The sequence below is a fragment of the Spinacia oleracea genome, chromosome 1 (assembly GCF_020520425.1).
Source record: "Spinacia oleracea cultivar Varoflay chromosome 1, BTI_SOV_V1, whole genome shotgun sequence".
NCBI lineage: Eukaryota > Viridiplantae > Streptophyta > Magnoliopsida > Caryophyllales > Amaranthaceae > Spinacia > Spinacia oleracea.
In genome coordinates, this window is record NC_079487.1 from 24991852 (window position 1) to 25009477 (window position 17626).

General features: G+C 35.8%; 3 protein-coding genes across 5 annotated transcripts; 1 reads left to right on the plus strand and 2 right to left on the minus strand.

Annotated features, from left to right (window-relative positions):
* Nucleotides 1–21: 21 nt before the first annotated feature.
* On the minus strand, nt 22–1639 carry LOC110805467 (uncharacterized). Its single transcript, XM_056832444.1, has 4 exons — nt 1552–1639; nt 360–1465; nt 123–266; nt 22–72 (listed from the first exon to the last, which is right to left on the minus strand). The coding sequence occupies exons 1-4, from the start codon at nt 1637–1639 to the stop codon at nt 22–24; spliced, it is 1389 nt and encodes a 462-aa protein (XP_056688422.1).
* Nucleotides 1640–7183: 5544 nt separating this feature from the next.
* LOC130466308 (uncharacterized) lies at nt 7184–8792 on the minus strand. Its single transcript, XM_056835179.1, has 2 exons — nt 8315–8792; nt 7184–7794 (listed from the first exon to the last, which is right to left on the minus strand). The coding sequence occupies exons 1-2, from the start codon at nt 8400–8402 to the stop codon at nt 7484–7486; spliced, it is 399 nt and encodes a 132-aa protein (XP_056691157.1). The 5' UTR covers nt 8403–8792; the 3' UTR covers nt 7184–7483.
* An 842-nt stretch (nt 8793–9634) lies between these two features.
* Nucleotides 9635–14151, plus strand: LOC110805466 (uncharacterized). 3 transcript variants are annotated; one of them, XM_056834624.1, is made up of 8 exons: nt 9635–9652; nt 10819–10875; nt 11432–11521; nt 12131–12184; nt 12274–12541; nt 13447–13535; nt 13728–13782; nt 13916–14151. In XM_056834624.1, exons 3-8 carry the CDS (start codon nt 11432–11434, stop codon nt 13993–13995), a joined length of 636 nt encoding a protein of 211 aa, XP_056690602.1. In that variant the 5' UTR covers nt 9635–9652; nt 10819–10875; the 3' UTR covers nt 13996–14151. The 3 variants fall into 3 exon arrangements, with proteins under 3 accessions (XP_056690602.1, XP_056690601.1, XP_056690603.1); XM_056834623.1 differs by lacking the exon at nt 9635–9652 and adding an exon at nt 10581–10715; XM_056834625.1 differs by lacking the exons at nt 9635–9652; nt 10819–10875 and adding an exon at nt 10883–11016.
* The last annotated feature ends 3475 nt before the right edge of the window (nt 14152–17626 follow it).

The window sequence follows — 17626 nt, forward strand, 5'->3', positions numbered from 1 at the left end:
TTGTTGCTGTGTTGTTGTTGCTTAGGGGCATTCTTGCAACCCCTTTTGTTGTGGCCTATCACACCACATAAGCTGCATTTCATAAAACAACCTGTTCTCTTCAGCTTACCAGATGCAGTTACCTCTCCAACACCATATCTCCTCTTTGTTTTAGGTCTTCCATTGACCTTTTTCACCTTTGGAGCCACAACAATGCTATCAGAAGTAGGCCACTCTTGAGGACCATTTAAAGGCTCTAACAAAAATTCATATGCCTTCATGTAGGTCTGTTTGCAGAAATATGCATTGACATATTGTTCTGGGTGGTCTACTTTATTCCATATAGCAACAATTGCATGTTTGCATGGAATCCCACTCACCTGCCATGCATTGCAACTGCAAGTATGTTGGTTCAGATCCACCACATACTTAACCTGTGTTGCACCTTCTCTTACTCCATAGCAAAACCCACCATCCCAGTATGCATTCCAACCCCTAGCCCAAATTTTGTGTTTCTCTAACTGAATTTGGATCCTAGGACACAACATTATCTCCTTTTTCCCAATGAAATCTCTTTTCTTATGCAGTCTTTCCATCAAACCCTCTCTGATATCTTCCAACATGGTAATAATAGGCTTGTGCCTTGCACTCAAGATGTATGCATTAAACACCTCACTCATGTTGTTGTCTACACTGTCACAACAAGATAATGGAGTGTAGAATGCCCTACACCATTTCTTGTAGTTCCTTTTCAGTAGGTCTTCAGCAGCTTCATGTGAAATACCCCTCATTACTTCAATGTTTTCATTGAAGTGATTTACTGTGTTGCTTTTTGCAATAGTCCAAAATTGTTTTCTGTACTCTAAACCACCTCCAAACACTCCCCTAAAGTTACAGTACACATGCCTTGCACACACCCTACTTTCAGCTTGTGGAAACACATTTGACACAGCAGCAAGTAAACCCTTTTGTTGGTCAGACATGAAAGTGTACCCTGCTCCTTCACTAGTGCCTAAATCAGTAGCTAGAAGTTCTAGAAACCAACTCCATGTGTCAGTGCTCTCAACCTCACAAACAGCCCAAGCCAAAGGGAACATTTGATTGTTTCCATCCCTCCCTACTGCTACTAACAATTGACCCCCAAATGGTCCCTTTAAGAAACATCCATCAAGTGATATGAAAGGTCTGCATCCTGCCAAGAACCCTTTCCTAAGTGCCTCAAAACACAAATACAGTCTGTCAAACACATTTGCATCCAACTTCAACTTCAATGTGTTCCCTGGATTGCTTCCTAGTATCTCAGCTGCATACCTTGGGAGTAATGCATACTGCTCTTTGTATTCACCAACAATGAGTGCTTGACCCCTTCTCCTAGCCCTGGCAGCCTTGTCTTTGCTCACCCTTATACCCTTTTCTAACCAAATGGTTTCCTGAATATCTTGCACTCTCATGTAAGGGTTAACCTTAAACAGATTCTGGTAGTGTTCTGCAATCCAATGTGAAGTCATCTTCTTAATGATAGGTGTCCTACCACAAGTGTGCTCACTGACAAATGTTTTCACTGTAAATGACCTTCTTCCTCTCTCCCATGAAGCCCAAATTCTCCATTTACAACCTTTATCTTTGTGCTCACACTCTGCACAAACCCTAGTGGAATCATTTTTAGAAAATGGAATGTTTCTTCCTTTATCAATTTAATAATCTATGATTGCTTTCCTAAATGTCTTTGGATTCTCAAACTGTTGCCCAACATAAAAAGTGGCTTCCCTCTCTTCAGTTTCAGTGTTGTTTTGCTTCTGTTTCCCTCTCCCCCTCTTATGGTGTTGTGGTGCAACTAAGTAACCAACATCATCCTCATCTTCTGACTCACTAGGGCTGTCTAAGTCACTGTATCCATCAAAGTCATCCCCCAAATTCAGACCACCTTCTACTTTACTTTCTGCTAGTTTTTTCAGCATTACTAACTCCTCAAAATAAGCCTTTTCCCTTCTCATATCATCAGATATCTTAGACCTAGCAGTGGCTAACTCATCATCATCTTCATCTGTACCCTCTGAATCATAATCAATTTCAGGTTGAGACACATTTTGAGGTTGATTTTGAGGTTCAGGTTGAGGTTCAGGTTGAGTTTCAGTTTGTTTGGGTGGGAGTACTGTAAAAGGTGGTTCCACATAATCAGAATTTAAGTCAACCACATAAGTATTCAACAACTCAAGGAAGCTACCTCTCCCTCCTCCCCCTCCTTCACTCCTGTTTAGGTTAAAGTTGTAGGTGGGTTTGATTTTATGTTCAATGTATATATGAATGCTTTTGTATTCAAAGAGTAAAGCTAAGAAAGGGTCACAAGTACTACTATCAAAACCTAAAAACCTAACCCCATTCTTGAATTCTTTCCTAGGGTCCCAGAAATGTACTTTCTCTATATCATTATAACCTAAACTATCGACTAATTCCTTAACATATTTGCCATCTGCATTCTCATGGATGTAATCAAAGACATCCACCCTCCCCCCACTATAAACCATATCACCTTGCACAACCCATTCACCACCATGATGCACATATATGCAAGGGTTCAAAGTCAAATCATCAACATCATCTGATCAAAGTTAAACAATATCAATTAAAAAAACAAAACTTTAAGAAATCAAACCAAACCAAATCTGAGTAAATAGGTCTGAAGGTCCCTAAACTTTGCCAAAAGGAGCAGTTAGGTCCCTCAAGTTTCAAAAGGAGCATTTAGGTCCCTCAAAATGGATGGAAAACGCTGCTTTTTGTTTTCCGTCACTAACGGCCGTTAAAATTCAATTAAATTAAAAAGCAGGAGTTAGGTTCCTTTTAATTTAATTGAATTTTAACGGCCGTTAGTGACGGAAAACAAAAAGCAGCGTTTTCCATCCATTTTGAGGGACCTAAATGCTCCTTTCACTAGTGGAAAAACAGTCATTTGCGTCGGTCATTTAAGCCCATTTGCGTCGCACATTGGTGCGACGCAACTGGCTGCGACGCAAACGAAAAAAGTCATTTGCGTCGCACATTTGGGCGACGCAAATAAGAGTCATTTGTGTCGCAGATTAGCTAACCTGCGACGCAAATGACATTTTTTTTAACATGCTGAAAAGTCATTTGCGTCGCAGATTAGCTAAACTGCGACGCAAATGACCTTTTTTTTAACATGCTGAAAAGTCATTTGCGTCGCACATTAGCTAAAGTGCGACGCAAATGACTTTTCAGCATGTTAAAAAAAAGGTCATTTGCGTCGCAGTCTAGCTAATCTGCGACGCAAATGACTTTTCAGCATGTTAAAAAAAATGTCATTTGCGTCGCAGGTTAGCTAACCTGCGACGCAAATGACTGTTTTTATTTAAAAAAAATTGAGCTGCACATTTTATATTTTATGCTATATAGTGCATAAAGTATAAAATGTGCAGCTCATTTCTTAATTTTAATTAGCTATAGTTCATGAATTAACAAAAATATTCATAACATAGGGGTGCAAATAATAACTTGCAATATATACCAATATAAATCCAAAATCAAAACACCCTAAAAAAACAAGTGTCAAAAGTTTTAACAGATCCTACAAGTCAGCAACGGCTTTTCCCACACGCCTTTTACCCTTCGGAAAATCATATCTTTTAACATCTGACTTGACAGCAACTCCAGAGCTTGCTTCATATCAATATCACTTGGGGCCAAGATCTGCATTTGCGACAGAAAAAGTTACAGCATGGGAGGGACAATGTAGGGATAGTGTAAGAGTGCAGTGTGGGAGGGACTCGAATGAGTAAGGAAGACATCATTTCTGTCCAGCAAAACAAGTCACCTGCAGCTTAAAAGCTGGGTGACTTGTGTGTCGTAAATCTGCTATAATACTTTTCTGTAAAAAAGTACAATTGAATAAGAAAAAAGTACCACTAAATGTAGAAACAGTACTCCCTCTCAATTTACCATACACCAAGTAGAAAGCTCCAGCTGATCAATTTCTCTGTGTCTCATGAAGCTCCCACATCCAAGACATGATCCATCACATAAATGCAACAGCCAGCTCAGAATACAAGACATGCTGTACAACTAACTAATAAACAAAATAAACATACCAGCCTAACTCCACAAAATGTTCTGAACACCGGACAAGATCCAGAATCGACTACAAACCACCTAGAGTGAAGAGTGAAGAATCACCAATTCAATATGAATTTTTTTTTCAAGCCAAACATGTAGGAGAAAGACTACAGGGAGAAAAAGAATCCCATGCCAAGCTGTCGTAGACATCTCATCTTGTCGTTATATAGTTTACAGAATCTTAAAACAAACCAAATAACACGATTATCAACTAATGGTCAAATAGTATGAGAAGAACTACTCAAAACAACACAATTGACCGCATATTGTTTAAATTATTACATTGCAGCATAACAGGTCAAACACCCTCTGATATGTATTAAGAATAGAATGATATGCAATGTTAACAATCTAGGATGTTATGGTCAACAACAAATTGTTGATAGCCAACTATTATAGATGATAACAGATCTTGTGGGAAAGATCTTATGCTGCTAAAGTGTAGACATACAACATAACATTTACATGTCCTCAAACTTGGAAAGAGGATGCAGGCAAACATGAAAACCAAAAACAAAAACAAAACACCAGCACAATACAGCAACTTCAAACATTGCACTGCCACATCTGCATGTAAATACCTGAAAATCTTGTAAAGTATCTCCATCACTCGAGGTACGAAAGACAAGAATTTAATGTGTCAACCAACTGTAAGAAGTTTTCCTAAGCTTGTGCCTTGTCGCAGTGCAAAAGTGAATTTCCCACCCACTGACAGACTTATCCCTAACCCCGCCTAGTATCATACGACCAGGAAGCATGCACACTGATTTAAAGAAATTACAATGGAGAAATTACGTTGATTTAAATAAAAATAAGTGACCTTGAAACAGAATAAAAAACATAAAAAACATGAGAAAAGAAAATTAAAAGAATCGAAGAAAACTAAATATGCAATAATTCAACTCTTGATTTAAAGATATAAATCCTTCTAGATTCAACATAATCAAAACAAACAAGCATTATAATTAAAATCTCAAATTTAAACAATCTTAAATCAAGCGTTAACAAAAAACTAAAACCCTAGATTCATATTATGGGCCTTATGGCACTATGTAATGCAAGTTATTATAGGAAGAATATAATGCTACGTAGCTTACATTACATATAGCATTGTGTTCATAAAATAGGTAAATTATATTATTAGCTCAGAAATTAACCAATCATTGGTTCCACGAACTCTATTTGCTCCATACTCAATAACAGAATAAACAACCAGCTACAGCAGCTGTCATGTGTTGAGTACAAACTTAATTAACAAAGTAGCCAAGTTTACAAAAGGCACCAACAGCTAGTGTAATAATGAACTGTACAAAGCCGGAAAGCTTGCACTTACCCCTGTATGCTGCTCCTTTGCACGTCTTGGCCATCTGCAAAATGCAAATACTTACATAAGTTTGTTAACAATAAGAACGTCCCAGGAACGCAAATGACGGTTGTCTAGAATCTCCACATAACATCAGTGATGAAAATATGAAATACTTCATATGTGATTAGGGATTCAAACCCTAATAAGGCACAAAGATAATTGAATTAAAAGCATGTCAAATTTCCAATTCGGGTTTGATATTGAGATACTAGAATCTGTCAAATTTCCCATCCACAAAAATCAAAACACCCTGAAATATGGGTTTTACAGAATCCACCAATATAAGTAGAATTTAAAGCTTCTGCATCAAACTTCTCATGTAATTTCCTATATTCACAGCCACATAATTGCATAACCATTTCATTACCATAAAATTAAGGAATAATTTCAATTACCCTAAAAAACAAGTGTCAAAAATTCCACAATTAGATAACAGCCAAATATTAAGTTTCTAAACACTCTAAATCAATCGCAAAACACTTCAAATACTGACGAACTATATCTAATAATCAGATTCTCGTACTAACTGAAATTAAACTCAAATTAAGCATCTTAATACATAATCTACATAGAGTTCTACGATTATTAACGAATATTGAAGTGAAATTTACTAGTTCTAAATTTCCGAAAATTCAATCAAACAACAAATTAAACCTAAAATTCCCAACCATGAACCCTAAATATATACGAATCACCAAGTAAAGTGGATAGAAATTTTCCCAATTACGCTACCAGATTCTAAAAAACACAATTTAAACAAGAATTTTATCCAAAACCCTAATATTGAACGAATCTGTACTGTATCTGTTGCTATATAAAATCATACAATTTGATGCCAAAGAAATAAGTTGCAGATCTGACGACTCATCGGAAAACACTCTTAAATCAATCGATAACAAAAAACTAAAACCCTAGGTTCACCAAAATCAACATAAGCAAAACATGATAAACTTCGGAACTAGGGTATGAGAGAGAGAAAGTACCGGAACTGCAAACCATTCATACTGCTTCGATATTTTGCCTTCATCGTCGCGCCGGAACCTAGCGTTTTTCCTCTTGTTATTTCGCAGAGCTCTTTTCATGGACTTTGTAATTTTCGGTCTTAATTCTAGTGATTGGAATTTTTGAGGAGAGAGAAAGTTGTAGGAGTCTTCAACTGGACGAGGAGGGTGGCGGAGAAAGAGAGGTTTTGACGGTTGAGGTTTCAAGCTTTGAAATGAAGCGGATGAGAGAGAAAGAGAGGTATGGAGAAGGTAGGCGGAACATGTGTAAATGGAAAAATGGAAAAGTCAGTGCGTCGCAGATTAATAAATGAGCGACCCAATTGACTGAATATCTTTCTATATGTCAACTACGTCGTTGGTTTATTAATCTACGACGCAAGATTAATTAATATTGCGTCGCAGTTTAATAAATCGACGACGCAATTGACTTAATTCAAAGATAATTCGTAATTTGCGTCGCTCAAAGTTAAACTGCGACGCAAATGATAAAATTTCAGACTAATATTCAACTAATGCGTCGCGTGTTTAAATGTGTGACGCAAATACAGCGACGCAAATGAAGAGTTTTCCACTAGTGTTTTGAAACTTGAGGGACCTAACTGCTCCTTTTGGCAAATTTTAGGGACCTCCAGACCTATTTACTCAACCAAATCTTGAATAACAACACAAGAGATAACAAAAGGTTAAATTGCATTCATTCATTCATCCATCCATCATAATCAGAATTCATTTACAAAAGGGTAGGCTTCAACCCTAACATTTCAAACCTCAATCCACTATTGAGGGAGAAGCCTACGGTTAGATATAAACTACTGTCATAGCAGTGACAAATACCAAAAACCAACATTTGTCACATTCACAAAAACCTAATTGCAATGACAGTAGTAATGTAATTGTCCTTGAAAATTAAAAATAAAAAAAGCTATAAACAAGCTGGATCATCATAAGCTTGACAAAAGAGGGGCCACCACCAGCGCCACCACCACCCCTGCATGGCCTCCACCACCAGCTACTCCTCCTCCTTGAAAAGGAGGGGGAAGCCGTCAAAGTAGACGGTCATGTCCTTGTCCATCCAGGCGTGGAAGTCACGGCCATCATTGTCAATGATGTCCATGATCACCCACTCCCGCAGCCACGCGCGGTAGCATCCTTGAGGGTAATGGTATAGGAGGCGGTACCGCAACTTGGCCCACCTACGCCACTGCTTGCACACCATCTGCACAGCAGCCTGCCCCTCCCGGTCCAGCTTGGTGAAGATTTGGGTGATGAGGATGTCTTGATGATGACAAAGGGGGTGTGCCTCCCTTAAAGCAAGGTCTCCTAAAGTCAAAGTAACGGCCAAAGTCAATAACACAGTAAGTAAACCCTAATTATTATACGGAATCTAGATTAAAATACTTCCAAATTAAACAATAATTTAAATAAACACCATTTTCAAGAACATGCAAGCATCAATTCGAATTAATCAAACTCTGTTTTTTATTTAAGTGAATCAAAAACAGTAAGTGAAACCCTAATTACTACAAAATCTAGTTTAAATTAATTCCAAATTAGGCAACAATTGTATAATTTAACATATTAAACACCATTTTCAAGAACATGCAAGCATCAATTCGAATTAAATATTGGAAAGTAAAAACGGACGAAACCCTAATTCCAACTTCAATTGATAAATTATGCGAAATCAGCCCACGATTGTTTAAATTAACATATAAAAAACCACAATCAAGATAATGCATGCACCAATTTTGGGAAAAAGTTACTTAACAAAAAAGCCCTAATTTATCATGGCTCAACTGCAAACATTTATTGAAAAAACCGACAAATTGAATGAAAATACCTTCGTCCCATCTGGAAATTCTTGTTCTCTTGGGGGTGCGACATTCCCACTTATCAGCAGTCCTCTTTCCTGATACGCAAGAACCCATTTTTGCAGAAAACTCAGAGCAATAACTTCAAATTCTCTTAAGTGTTTGAGTGAGTAAATGGCAAAAAGACAACTGAGAGTGAAAATGGGGGGGGGGGGGGGACCATATAAATAGGAAGTGAAAAGGGAGGAAATAGGGTTGGGAACAGTAAAAAAATTACCGCCAAAACATTATTAGGAAGGAACCAGAAAATACGAGGGGAGTTGGAAGGTTTCCACGTGTACACATTGAAAAAGTAAGTTGAAAAGGCTAAGTAATTGGAAAAGGCTTATTTTCATCAAAATCATCTGTTTTCAATCATTAATCTACGTGTATATTAATTCTCCTTTTATTTTAATAATTTTTTATATTATTATATTCATTTTAACGGCCGTTAGTGACGGAAAACAAAAAGCAGCGTTTTCCATCCATTTTGAGGGACCTAAATGCTCATTTTGAAACTTGAGGGACCTAACTGCTCCTTTTGGCAAAGTTTAGGGACCTTCAGACCTATTTACTCGGGCAACTATGGAAAAGTTGGTAAATTCCGTACACAAAGCAAATCATATCATTTTGTCCTTTTCTAAGGCTCATAGTTTTTGCGAGTTGCCACGCCCCTACTCTCCTACTCTTTCTCTCTCTTTATTTGTTTTGCTCAAATTGCAGACCTCTAAACCTAGTTGAATTAGTACCTTTTTTTTTCTTTAATACTGAAAACTCGATGCGAGCTAAAAGGGGTAATGTTGGCAGGTAATGTATCAATTTAAATGTGTTTTACAGTTTTACTCATGAAAGAAAATTCATAATTCCTCTATTGTTATTTACATGATATAATTATTTAGTCACGTTTTAATGCACGATTTCAAACATTGATATCTTCAATTATAGATAAGAATTTTTTTTTAAAAGTTGATATTTAAAAAATATTTATTGAGACGAATCTAATAATACCTCACACGACTCTGTTTTTTCTTAAGTATAAATCACAAAAGAAAGTCAAAGCAACTTATGTGAATAGCGTCTGAAACCCAATTGTATCATATAATTTTTTTTTTCCGAATTGTATCATATAAATAAAAATGGAGGAAGTATTTATTACTCATTCATTTTTTGTTTTTTTACGTGTTACACTTGTCCTAATCCATCTGTATTTTTTTATTATAGGCGTGACATTTGAAAAATATGGAGGGAGCATTTTGTTGTACTCAATAGGCAACAATCATATTGTAATTGGGCGGATTGATTGTTGAGGTACATTGATACTCTCGAAGGTACATGTAACATACCCTAACTACTGATTATGAAATACTCCCTCCGTTCCTAAATAAGTGTCACATTTGGGCTCGGGCACGGTGATTATTAAAATTGTAAAGTGTGTAAGAGTTAATGATTGAGAATGTTTTTTTTGGGGAAAGGATAATTGAATAAAGTACAAATAAAAGTGTATATATGTGGGGATTGAAAAGTGTAGAATGTGTAAATAAAAGTAATTACGATTTATAGAAAAGTGGGAAAAGTGTATGAAAAAGTGTGAAAAGTGTATGGAAAAGTGAGAAAAGTACATGTTCAAAAATAGAAATGTGACACTTACAAGGGAACGCCAAAAATAGAAATGTGACACTTATTTAGGAACGGAGGGAGTACTATATACGTTCCTTTCTTTATACTTGAATTAATTTTAATCACTAGTATATTAAATTTCGTATGTGGAAAAAAAATTAAAAATTTATTTTCACTTCAGCTAATATTTAACAACTAATGTATTAAATTTCGTACGGCAACTTTTGTGTATGACCGCCTAATCGAAAAAAATTAGTTTCAGTGCTCAACTAATTAGTTGAAATGTTTAACTAATTAGTTCCAGTACTTAACTAATACGGTCTTTTGTGTAAAACCACCTTACATAAAAGTTTGTAAATTCCATATGTGAAAAAAAAAAACTAAAAGATTAATATTTTAAAAATACACACCGATACTCATCTAAAAGACTTAAATGATAAGTACATTTGTTTTTTATACGAAGGAGCCACAAGGCCAACATAAATTACAAATAGGGACGTGGGATTCGAACCTGAGCCATATTGTACACAAGCTCTCAGTCTTAACCAATAGGCTAAAACATCATTGGTTTAAAAAATGGGTACATGAGCATATAAAATATTTTGTCCTTTTAAGTTTCCAAATATAAACAAAAATTAAAAGTTTCCGGGTCACAATCACAGTCACACTCCTTCGACGCCCCTTCTTCTCTATAACTCTATTTGTCTCAGAGCTGCAGTCTGCAGACCTCTGTTGACTGGTGCACAGAGAAAACCGAGCTCCACCATAGAGCGAGTAAGCAAAATTGGAAACAAAACCCTATTTTTTTTATTATTATTATTTTCCTTGAATTTCCATTTTCTGATTTAAAAGCTGTATTTTTATGGTAATTTTGCAGTTTTTCTCAATCATGAACGGCAAAATATAGACTAGCAGTCCGTTAATCAACTTCAAGGTATCCTCTCTTAAATTACCGTCCTACATTTTTCTTTCCAATCCAAATAGTTAATTTTGTACTCTAAAATTTAACCCACACTTTTATATTTCATGTTGCATCGATTTTCCTGTTGTTTGAGCTACACTACCCATATAGGAAGTATATTTTCTCCTTCTAAGTTTGTTTAATGGAAATGTTTTGGTAAAAGTTTCCCAAGATAATGTGTTTTTAATCAGTTATTGTAAATTGTTATTTTTTCTTCTTAGACTTTGGATTTTGGAAAGAAATATGAACTGCTCGTTTTTCTTTCGTTTGTTTATTTGTTTGTAATTTGTAAATTAGTGGGTTAGAAGGGTCCAATATTAACTTGTTTCGTTTGTGTTTGCATTGTCTCTGTAATAAACCCCTCCTGTTCTTGCGGCATATATGACATAAATTCTAATATTTCTGATTTTAACTTTTTATTATTATTTAAAAAATCATACCCAGATTTTCTTGTTGTTTTCCCAATACAACTGAATTCCTTAATTTCTTTTTAGTTTTCTGTTCACTGAACTTTGGGTTTGATTTGCAGATGGAGAATGCTTTTCCTGCACCGACCATGGAGAACGTTATCCTAATCATCGACAAGTTGCCTCCTATTTCCACTCGCCACGGTTTCCAGGTTATAGTTATACCTTAATGTCACACATGAATCATCAAACTTTGTTCAAGAATAAGATATATATTTTTTGTACATTTAATTTTCATGAAAGGTATGTGGATAAGTAGCTTAGCTTGGAGAATAATCCATTGTTGGCATGATTAATATCACATGAATCATAACTTGAACTTATTTGAGGTCTTTATTTGCAAAACCTTGTTCAACATGAATGTTCGCTCGTTGAGATTTTCGTGCTTGTATTTTAGTTTACATACATGCCTCTATTTGTTTAATGTTTTAATGGCAGTCTTTGATGCTTGGTTAAACGAACTAAACCCTCGTCAAAATAAATGAAAATGGTTGTTTGGCTAGATAATTCTTGACAATTGGTTTGGTTGTCTATGTGCATGACTTAGCCCCTCTTAATTGTATGCGTGCGTAGTAGGAGTACAACAAAGACTGTCCTTGTGGCATTACTTCTCGTTAAATGATAGATAACTTTGTAGTGTATCTTGGCCCGGTGTAATGCTATAATTTTTGACAAGGACTTGGCTATGCTGCATTATTTCTTGCTCGATGTTTTACAGTTGCGTTAATCATATGATTTTCTTAAATTACCTATTTGTGCAGGATAATCCTTTGTATGCATATACGTTGGAATCCATTAGTGCTGTGTACCACATGGTAAGATTTTCTGTTCTTGCACCATTAATGATTAATTACTCATGTCTTCCATTAATTAATTGATATGATTCTATGTAATATATTTTTAGGAACTAAAAACAATATTTGAGAGTCCATTCAACATGGCTGGGAAAATAGATTCTGTCTATGTCAATTTCGAAAACCAGGGATGGTTTTGGATTGACCCTCAAGGAGTCGATTTTTTTAATAATGTAACTCAAAGGAGGTTGGAGAACATGTTGACCGAGTTGTTTGCTGATGGCATCCTCATAAATGCGGTGACTAATGAAGCGTCATGGAGGCGGGTCGACATCGAGCAAGTGTTTGCCACTTTCCCGGCCAACACTCACATTACAGGTTTGTTGCTCTTTTTATATAAAAGTATATGGTGTGGTTGCAGGGTTGAAACAAAAAATATTTACTTTCTAAAGTGGCGTTGTGTTCATGCATATGTCATTAACATGCCCTAATTGCTATTTTAAATGGTGAACCCACCATTTAATTAATGATATTGGGAATTAAACAGGAGATGTTAATGGAGTTGGATGATCAATGGATGGTGTTCATTGGATTATTCATAGTGTGTAGTTTTCTTCTTGACTGCTTCTTATTGATACGAGAAATGGAGTATTTAGAATCTTAATTGGTTAACTTTTTAATTGTGTTTTATTGCATTTTAGCTTGAATTTTAAATGGGAAATTCCAAGTTTTATTGGGTTAGTTTAGATGGAATTGCTTAGAAGTTGAGCATAGTAAAGAAAATATTGTTATTTATGAATGATGAAGGTGGTGGACGGGGTGAAGAGGAAGGAGATATACAGTTAGGTTAGTAATTTCTGGATTAAGGTTATAATAAGTCAGTATCAACCCAATAAGGACACGTTAATGATATATTGATATGCGCATATACATGAGATGACTTCAGAAACTAAAAAGCTTTTTATTATTTCTGCCATATGAAGTTAACCAAAAAAAAAGTTACCTGTTTCTTTTAATATTACGTATCGAACATAAATTTTTGATTGATTTAAATATGGGACTTGTGAAAGTTTCACTATGTGTTTTGAGTATATCGATATGAGATTTTGTTAAAGAAAGTTATGCCGTAAAAAGAATTACTTGGATTGTAAGATGTATATCTTGAGTGACCTTATGCTAGCTAAATTAATAAGTTTTGGCAAAACTTATGTTGAATCATATTTTATGATTACAAATATGATGATTACAGTAAATAAAGTACATATTTTTCTTTCATTATTTAGGTTGTCTCTCTGGTGAAGCTGCTCAAGGTTCTATGACTTTCATGGACTATATTTCATCGATGCAACTTGGTGAAACATATGTTTTTGTGGTACGACTTAAATTATTTGTCATGCAAACTCCCACGGGAGATTACCTCGTCGAAGGCGGTGGGAACTCCTCGTAGTAGAACCAAAAAAAAAAAAAAAAAATTATTTATCATTTCAACCCCTGATGTTATTGTTTTATACAAAATATGTGTTACCATTTACATTAAAGCTTATGCATATTAAACATTATGTAGTTTGGCGGATTTATCGGTGGAGACACGGAAATGTTCATCACTGAGAATGTGAAAGGTAATTTACTTGTATTTTTAAAAAATTAATTGTTTGAATTTTGTTATAGTAGAATTTACATTTATTTAATAATGACTTGACGATTTGTATACAATGTGACATAATGATTGATATAAGCTATTTGTTCTTGTAGTTTCCAACTATTCCATATACCCCTATAGTTCTATCAGCGCAATTGTCAACCAGTTGGAACTTCAATTTAGTGGTCAGTAGCATTGAAGAAGAAGAGCTTGTAAGGTGTAGAACCACTGCATTATATATCAAGACATTTTCTTAACTTCATTTTCAGGATGTTTGGTATTTTAAGATTTCTACCCCGTTAAACCCTATGATGGGAGTATGCAATAATTAATGACCTATTTGGGCTAACTTGATGTTCTCTTATGACTTTACTAGTATTTTATGCATGCGATGCGATGCGTGCGTGGATTTATGAATGCGGTTGTGCTCTTAGGAATTTATGAATCTAACCTTTGAGCCTTCGAAATAGAATCTTAAACAGAAGTACGACGTGTCAAATAAAGGTTTTGCTAATTTGGTATGTTAAGTTCATGATTTGCAAATGTGTTATTGCAAATAGTTATTTCTTATATAAGAGAAAACTCCAACTTCCTTCTCTCTCAAAAACCATGTATAACACTTTCTTCTCTCTCAAAAACCATGGATAACCTAAAATTTAATTTCTTCGACATCTTTTGATACTGTGGTTTCATAGATCAATCGATCTACTTTTGCTACTGTGGTTTCATGGATCAATCACATTGAATAATAGTAGTATATCTATAATTACCTATCTTCAAAACCTCGTTGTCGGCCTCAATGTTGAGTACGTGGCGCCCTAATATGATCAGAAACAAAATTAGTAACTAGACCTGATTATTGGACAGGATAGCACAATGGATAAGGTTTGGGCATGTTAATAGGGTTTTTATTGGGTAGGACTTTTATTGAACATAGTTTTTATTGGGTATGGCATTTACTGAACAGGGTTTTTATTGGACAAGGTCAATATAAGGCCGAACTTATAACACAATAATTTTGAAATCGAAAATAGTTATGATATAAAAAATTACTCTTTCCGTCCCGGAATATTCGTACCGGTTTGACCTGGACTTAGTTTAAGGAAATTTAATTGACTTATTATTTAATTATGTGGTAATTGATATTAAATATTTTTAAATAGTTAGTGAGAAATATGTCACTTTTTGAGGGTGGTGGGGGTTGGGGGTGTTTTTTTTAATGTTTTTTTAAATGTTAAAAATACAAGTGGAACCTTAGATAAGTGAGAAAAACAATATAAAATTAGAAGAAAAAAAATATATCATTTATAAAAACATTGCAAGTATTCCGAGACGGCTTTATACAAAAAGTTAGATTCAAGTATTCCAGAATCCAAATAACATAATATCTTTGTTGTCGCCTGCCACTAATAAAGCAAAATAGCATCATATTTCATAAAACACCCTAAAAGTAATAGGAAAAATTGATAAAGGCAGTTTGAACTATGGACGTTTATCTTTAAAAGGTCTCAAGTATGGATTATTACTGACTGGTCCCAACTAAGGGGGGTGTTTACATTGCGTGGGTCTTTTTACCGGTGACCGGATGTGTAAGTCAAGGATTTTTTTTTTTACCCAAAATAAATATTCTTAACTTTTTTCTCTCTCCACCAAATCCACCCCCGCATCCACCACCGGCCACCACTTTCCTCTCCTCCCTCCTCGCCTCTCACCTTCACGATGCGCGCAAACTCTCCCCTTCAGCCTCCACCGCCGGCCCCTTCAGCCTCCACCGTCGGCAAATAATTATTTTTTTAATTTAATAAAAAAATTTAAAAACAAGGAGATCTTGTGCACGACCATTGTTGTGGGCGGCGAGATCTGGGTTGGAACCTTCGAACACCGCCGCGAAATAGAGGGGAGTGTAGGGCGGCTTGTTTGCATCTCCGGCGAGAGGGGAGTGCAGTGCGGCGAGTTCGCAGCTCCGACAGATATGGTGTGAGCGAGAGGAGAGTGCAGTGCAGCTTCTCCTTTCGGGTTTGCGTTGGACAGAAACCGAGAAGTGAAAGACAGAAGGGAGATTGGTAAACAGACATGTGGTGGGCGGTGAGATTTTGGGGTCGACGGTTGGGTTTGGTAGCTAGGGTGGTGGGAGGTTGTTGCAGTTGGTGTTGCTGAGGGAGGAAGGAGGTAAAAAAAATAAAAAATCAAATCAAACACCCAAATAATTGGGTGGGTATTTTAAGTGGTTGGTTTTTTATTTAATGGGTGGGATTTTAGTTAAATGGGTGGGCTTTTTATTAAATGGGTGGATTTGTTTTAAAGTGGCACGTGATTTTTTTAAATGACCCGACACGTCATCGTCTTCAACTTAGTAAACCGGTCATTTTGAAAAAAGACCCACGCACAGTCAACAACCCCCTTAGTTGGGACCGGCCAATAATAATCCGTAGTTGGAACCTTTTAAAGATAAACGTCCATAGTTGGGACTGCCTTTATCAATTTTTCCAAAGTAATATCATTAGGCAATAGATCAGTCCTTAGTAATTAGTATCATTATAAATAGTACAGTAATGACGTAGATGAAGGCTTAGCCTTTTACTAGACAAAAAGTTCTTGCTAAATTTTACTTTATCTGCTAAAACAGATAAAAATTTACATAAACAAATAAAAAGTACTTGATTAACAATATAATCTTCTCCTTGCTGTTTCATAGTCTTATCAATCTGACTGCAGTTACAATTTGTCATGCTTCGGCTACGGGAAATGATAAATCCAAGGAAGAATTTCACTTCTTCCAAGGAAATCAACTATAAAAAAATGTGGATTTCCTTGGAAGAAGTAAAATTTTCCTTGGATTTATCACTTCCCTTCGGCTACCAATGTTGCTTTCAGCATCTCCGAGATAACTTAGTGTGTTTAATAGCATAAAACACCATAGATTAATCACTTCCTGCTAAAATTATACTACCTCCGTTTCAAAAAGATCTTTACAGTTACTATTTGCACGGACTCCAATTCAATATTTAACTACTAATATATCCAATTTTTTATGTGAAAATATTATAAAAATTTGATATTCTAAAAATACATCCCGAGATCAATCTAATAAGATCTTACATGTAACGTTTTGATGTATATAATGGTGAGAATTTACGGTCAAAATTTTTATAATTTGGATACATTTTCCAAAGCGTAAAGAACTTTCTGAAACGGAGGTAGTAGCACGGTACCAGAGTTCAAATTAGAGACCACCTGAATTTCCGTAAATAATTATCCCCGTGTAAGAAACATTAGGAGTGCAGCTTCAACTTCACAATATGCTCCATTTCCTCTCCATTGCAATTAATATAATTCTCAAACACATCGCAGCACTTAAGTGAAAGGGGGAAACTGTCAACAACAAAACACAAGAAGAATTCAATAATAATCGCACCAGTTTGGTATCTCCTTGAGAATCCTAAAAAAAACAAATGCTCACTTTGCATTTGATATTGAGCACTTGAAAGCTCACTTTGCGCTCTGGGCCTGTTCGAAGTAGAAGGGTGAGAGTTCCCATTGCTTCCCGACCAGTGTTGTCGTAGGCACGAACACCTTGGGAGGAACTAGAAAAGTCACTAGGAGTGAATCCCAAATTCTCAGCAGTGCGAAGAGGACACACATTGATAGCTGACCCATTGTCCACTAGAGTCATGGGGATGATTTTGTCTTTGTACTCAACGGTCAGATAGAGAGCCTTGTGATGGCTTGCCCCCTCAGGTGGGAGGTCTTCATTTGTAAAGGTAATCCCTTCTTCCAGATTTGTAAGCAACCCGATCAGCTCGTCGGGAGTGACTTCTGGGGTG

What these genes read in the sequence shown, in the direction of transcription:
- LOC130466308 (XM_056835179.1), bottom strand. Translation starts at nt 8,402, where the DNA reads ATGGGTTCTTGCGTATCAGGAAAGAGGACTGCTGATAAGTGGGAATGT. An exon ending in AATTTCCAGATGGGACGAAG is followed by an intron (nt 7,795 to 8,314) that starts GTATTTTCATTC and finishes CTTTGACTTTAG; the next exon opens with GAGACCTTGCTTTAAGGGAG.
- LOC110805466 (XM_056834624.1), top strand. Translation starts at nt 11,432, where the DNA reads ATGGAGAATGCTTTTCCTGCACCGACCATGGAGAACGTTATCCTAATC. An exon ending in GGCCAACACTCACATTACAG is followed by an intron (nt 12,542 to 13,446) that starts GTTTGTTGCTCT and finishes TTCATTATTTAG; the next exon opens with GTTGTCTCTCTGGTGAAGCT. An exon ending in GTGAAACATATGTTTTTGTG is followed by an intron (nt 13,536 to 13,727) that starts GTACGACTTAAA and finishes AACATTATGTAG; the next exon opens with TTTGGCGGATTTATCGGTGG.
- LOC110805467 (XM_056832444.1), bottom strand. Translation starts at nt 1,639, where the DNA reads ATGATTCCACTAGGGTTTGTGCAGAGTGTGAGCACAAAGATAAAGGTT. An exon ending in TCATGGGAGAGAGGAAGAAG is followed by an intron (nt 1,466 to 1,551) that starts GTCATTTACAGT and finishes ATTGGATTGCAG; the next exon opens with AACACTACCAGAATCTGTTT. An exon ending in GGAGATATGGTGTTGGAGAG is followed by an intron (nt 73 to 122) that starts GTAACTGCATCT and finishes TATGAAATGCAG; the next exon opens with CTTATGTGGTGTGATAGGCC.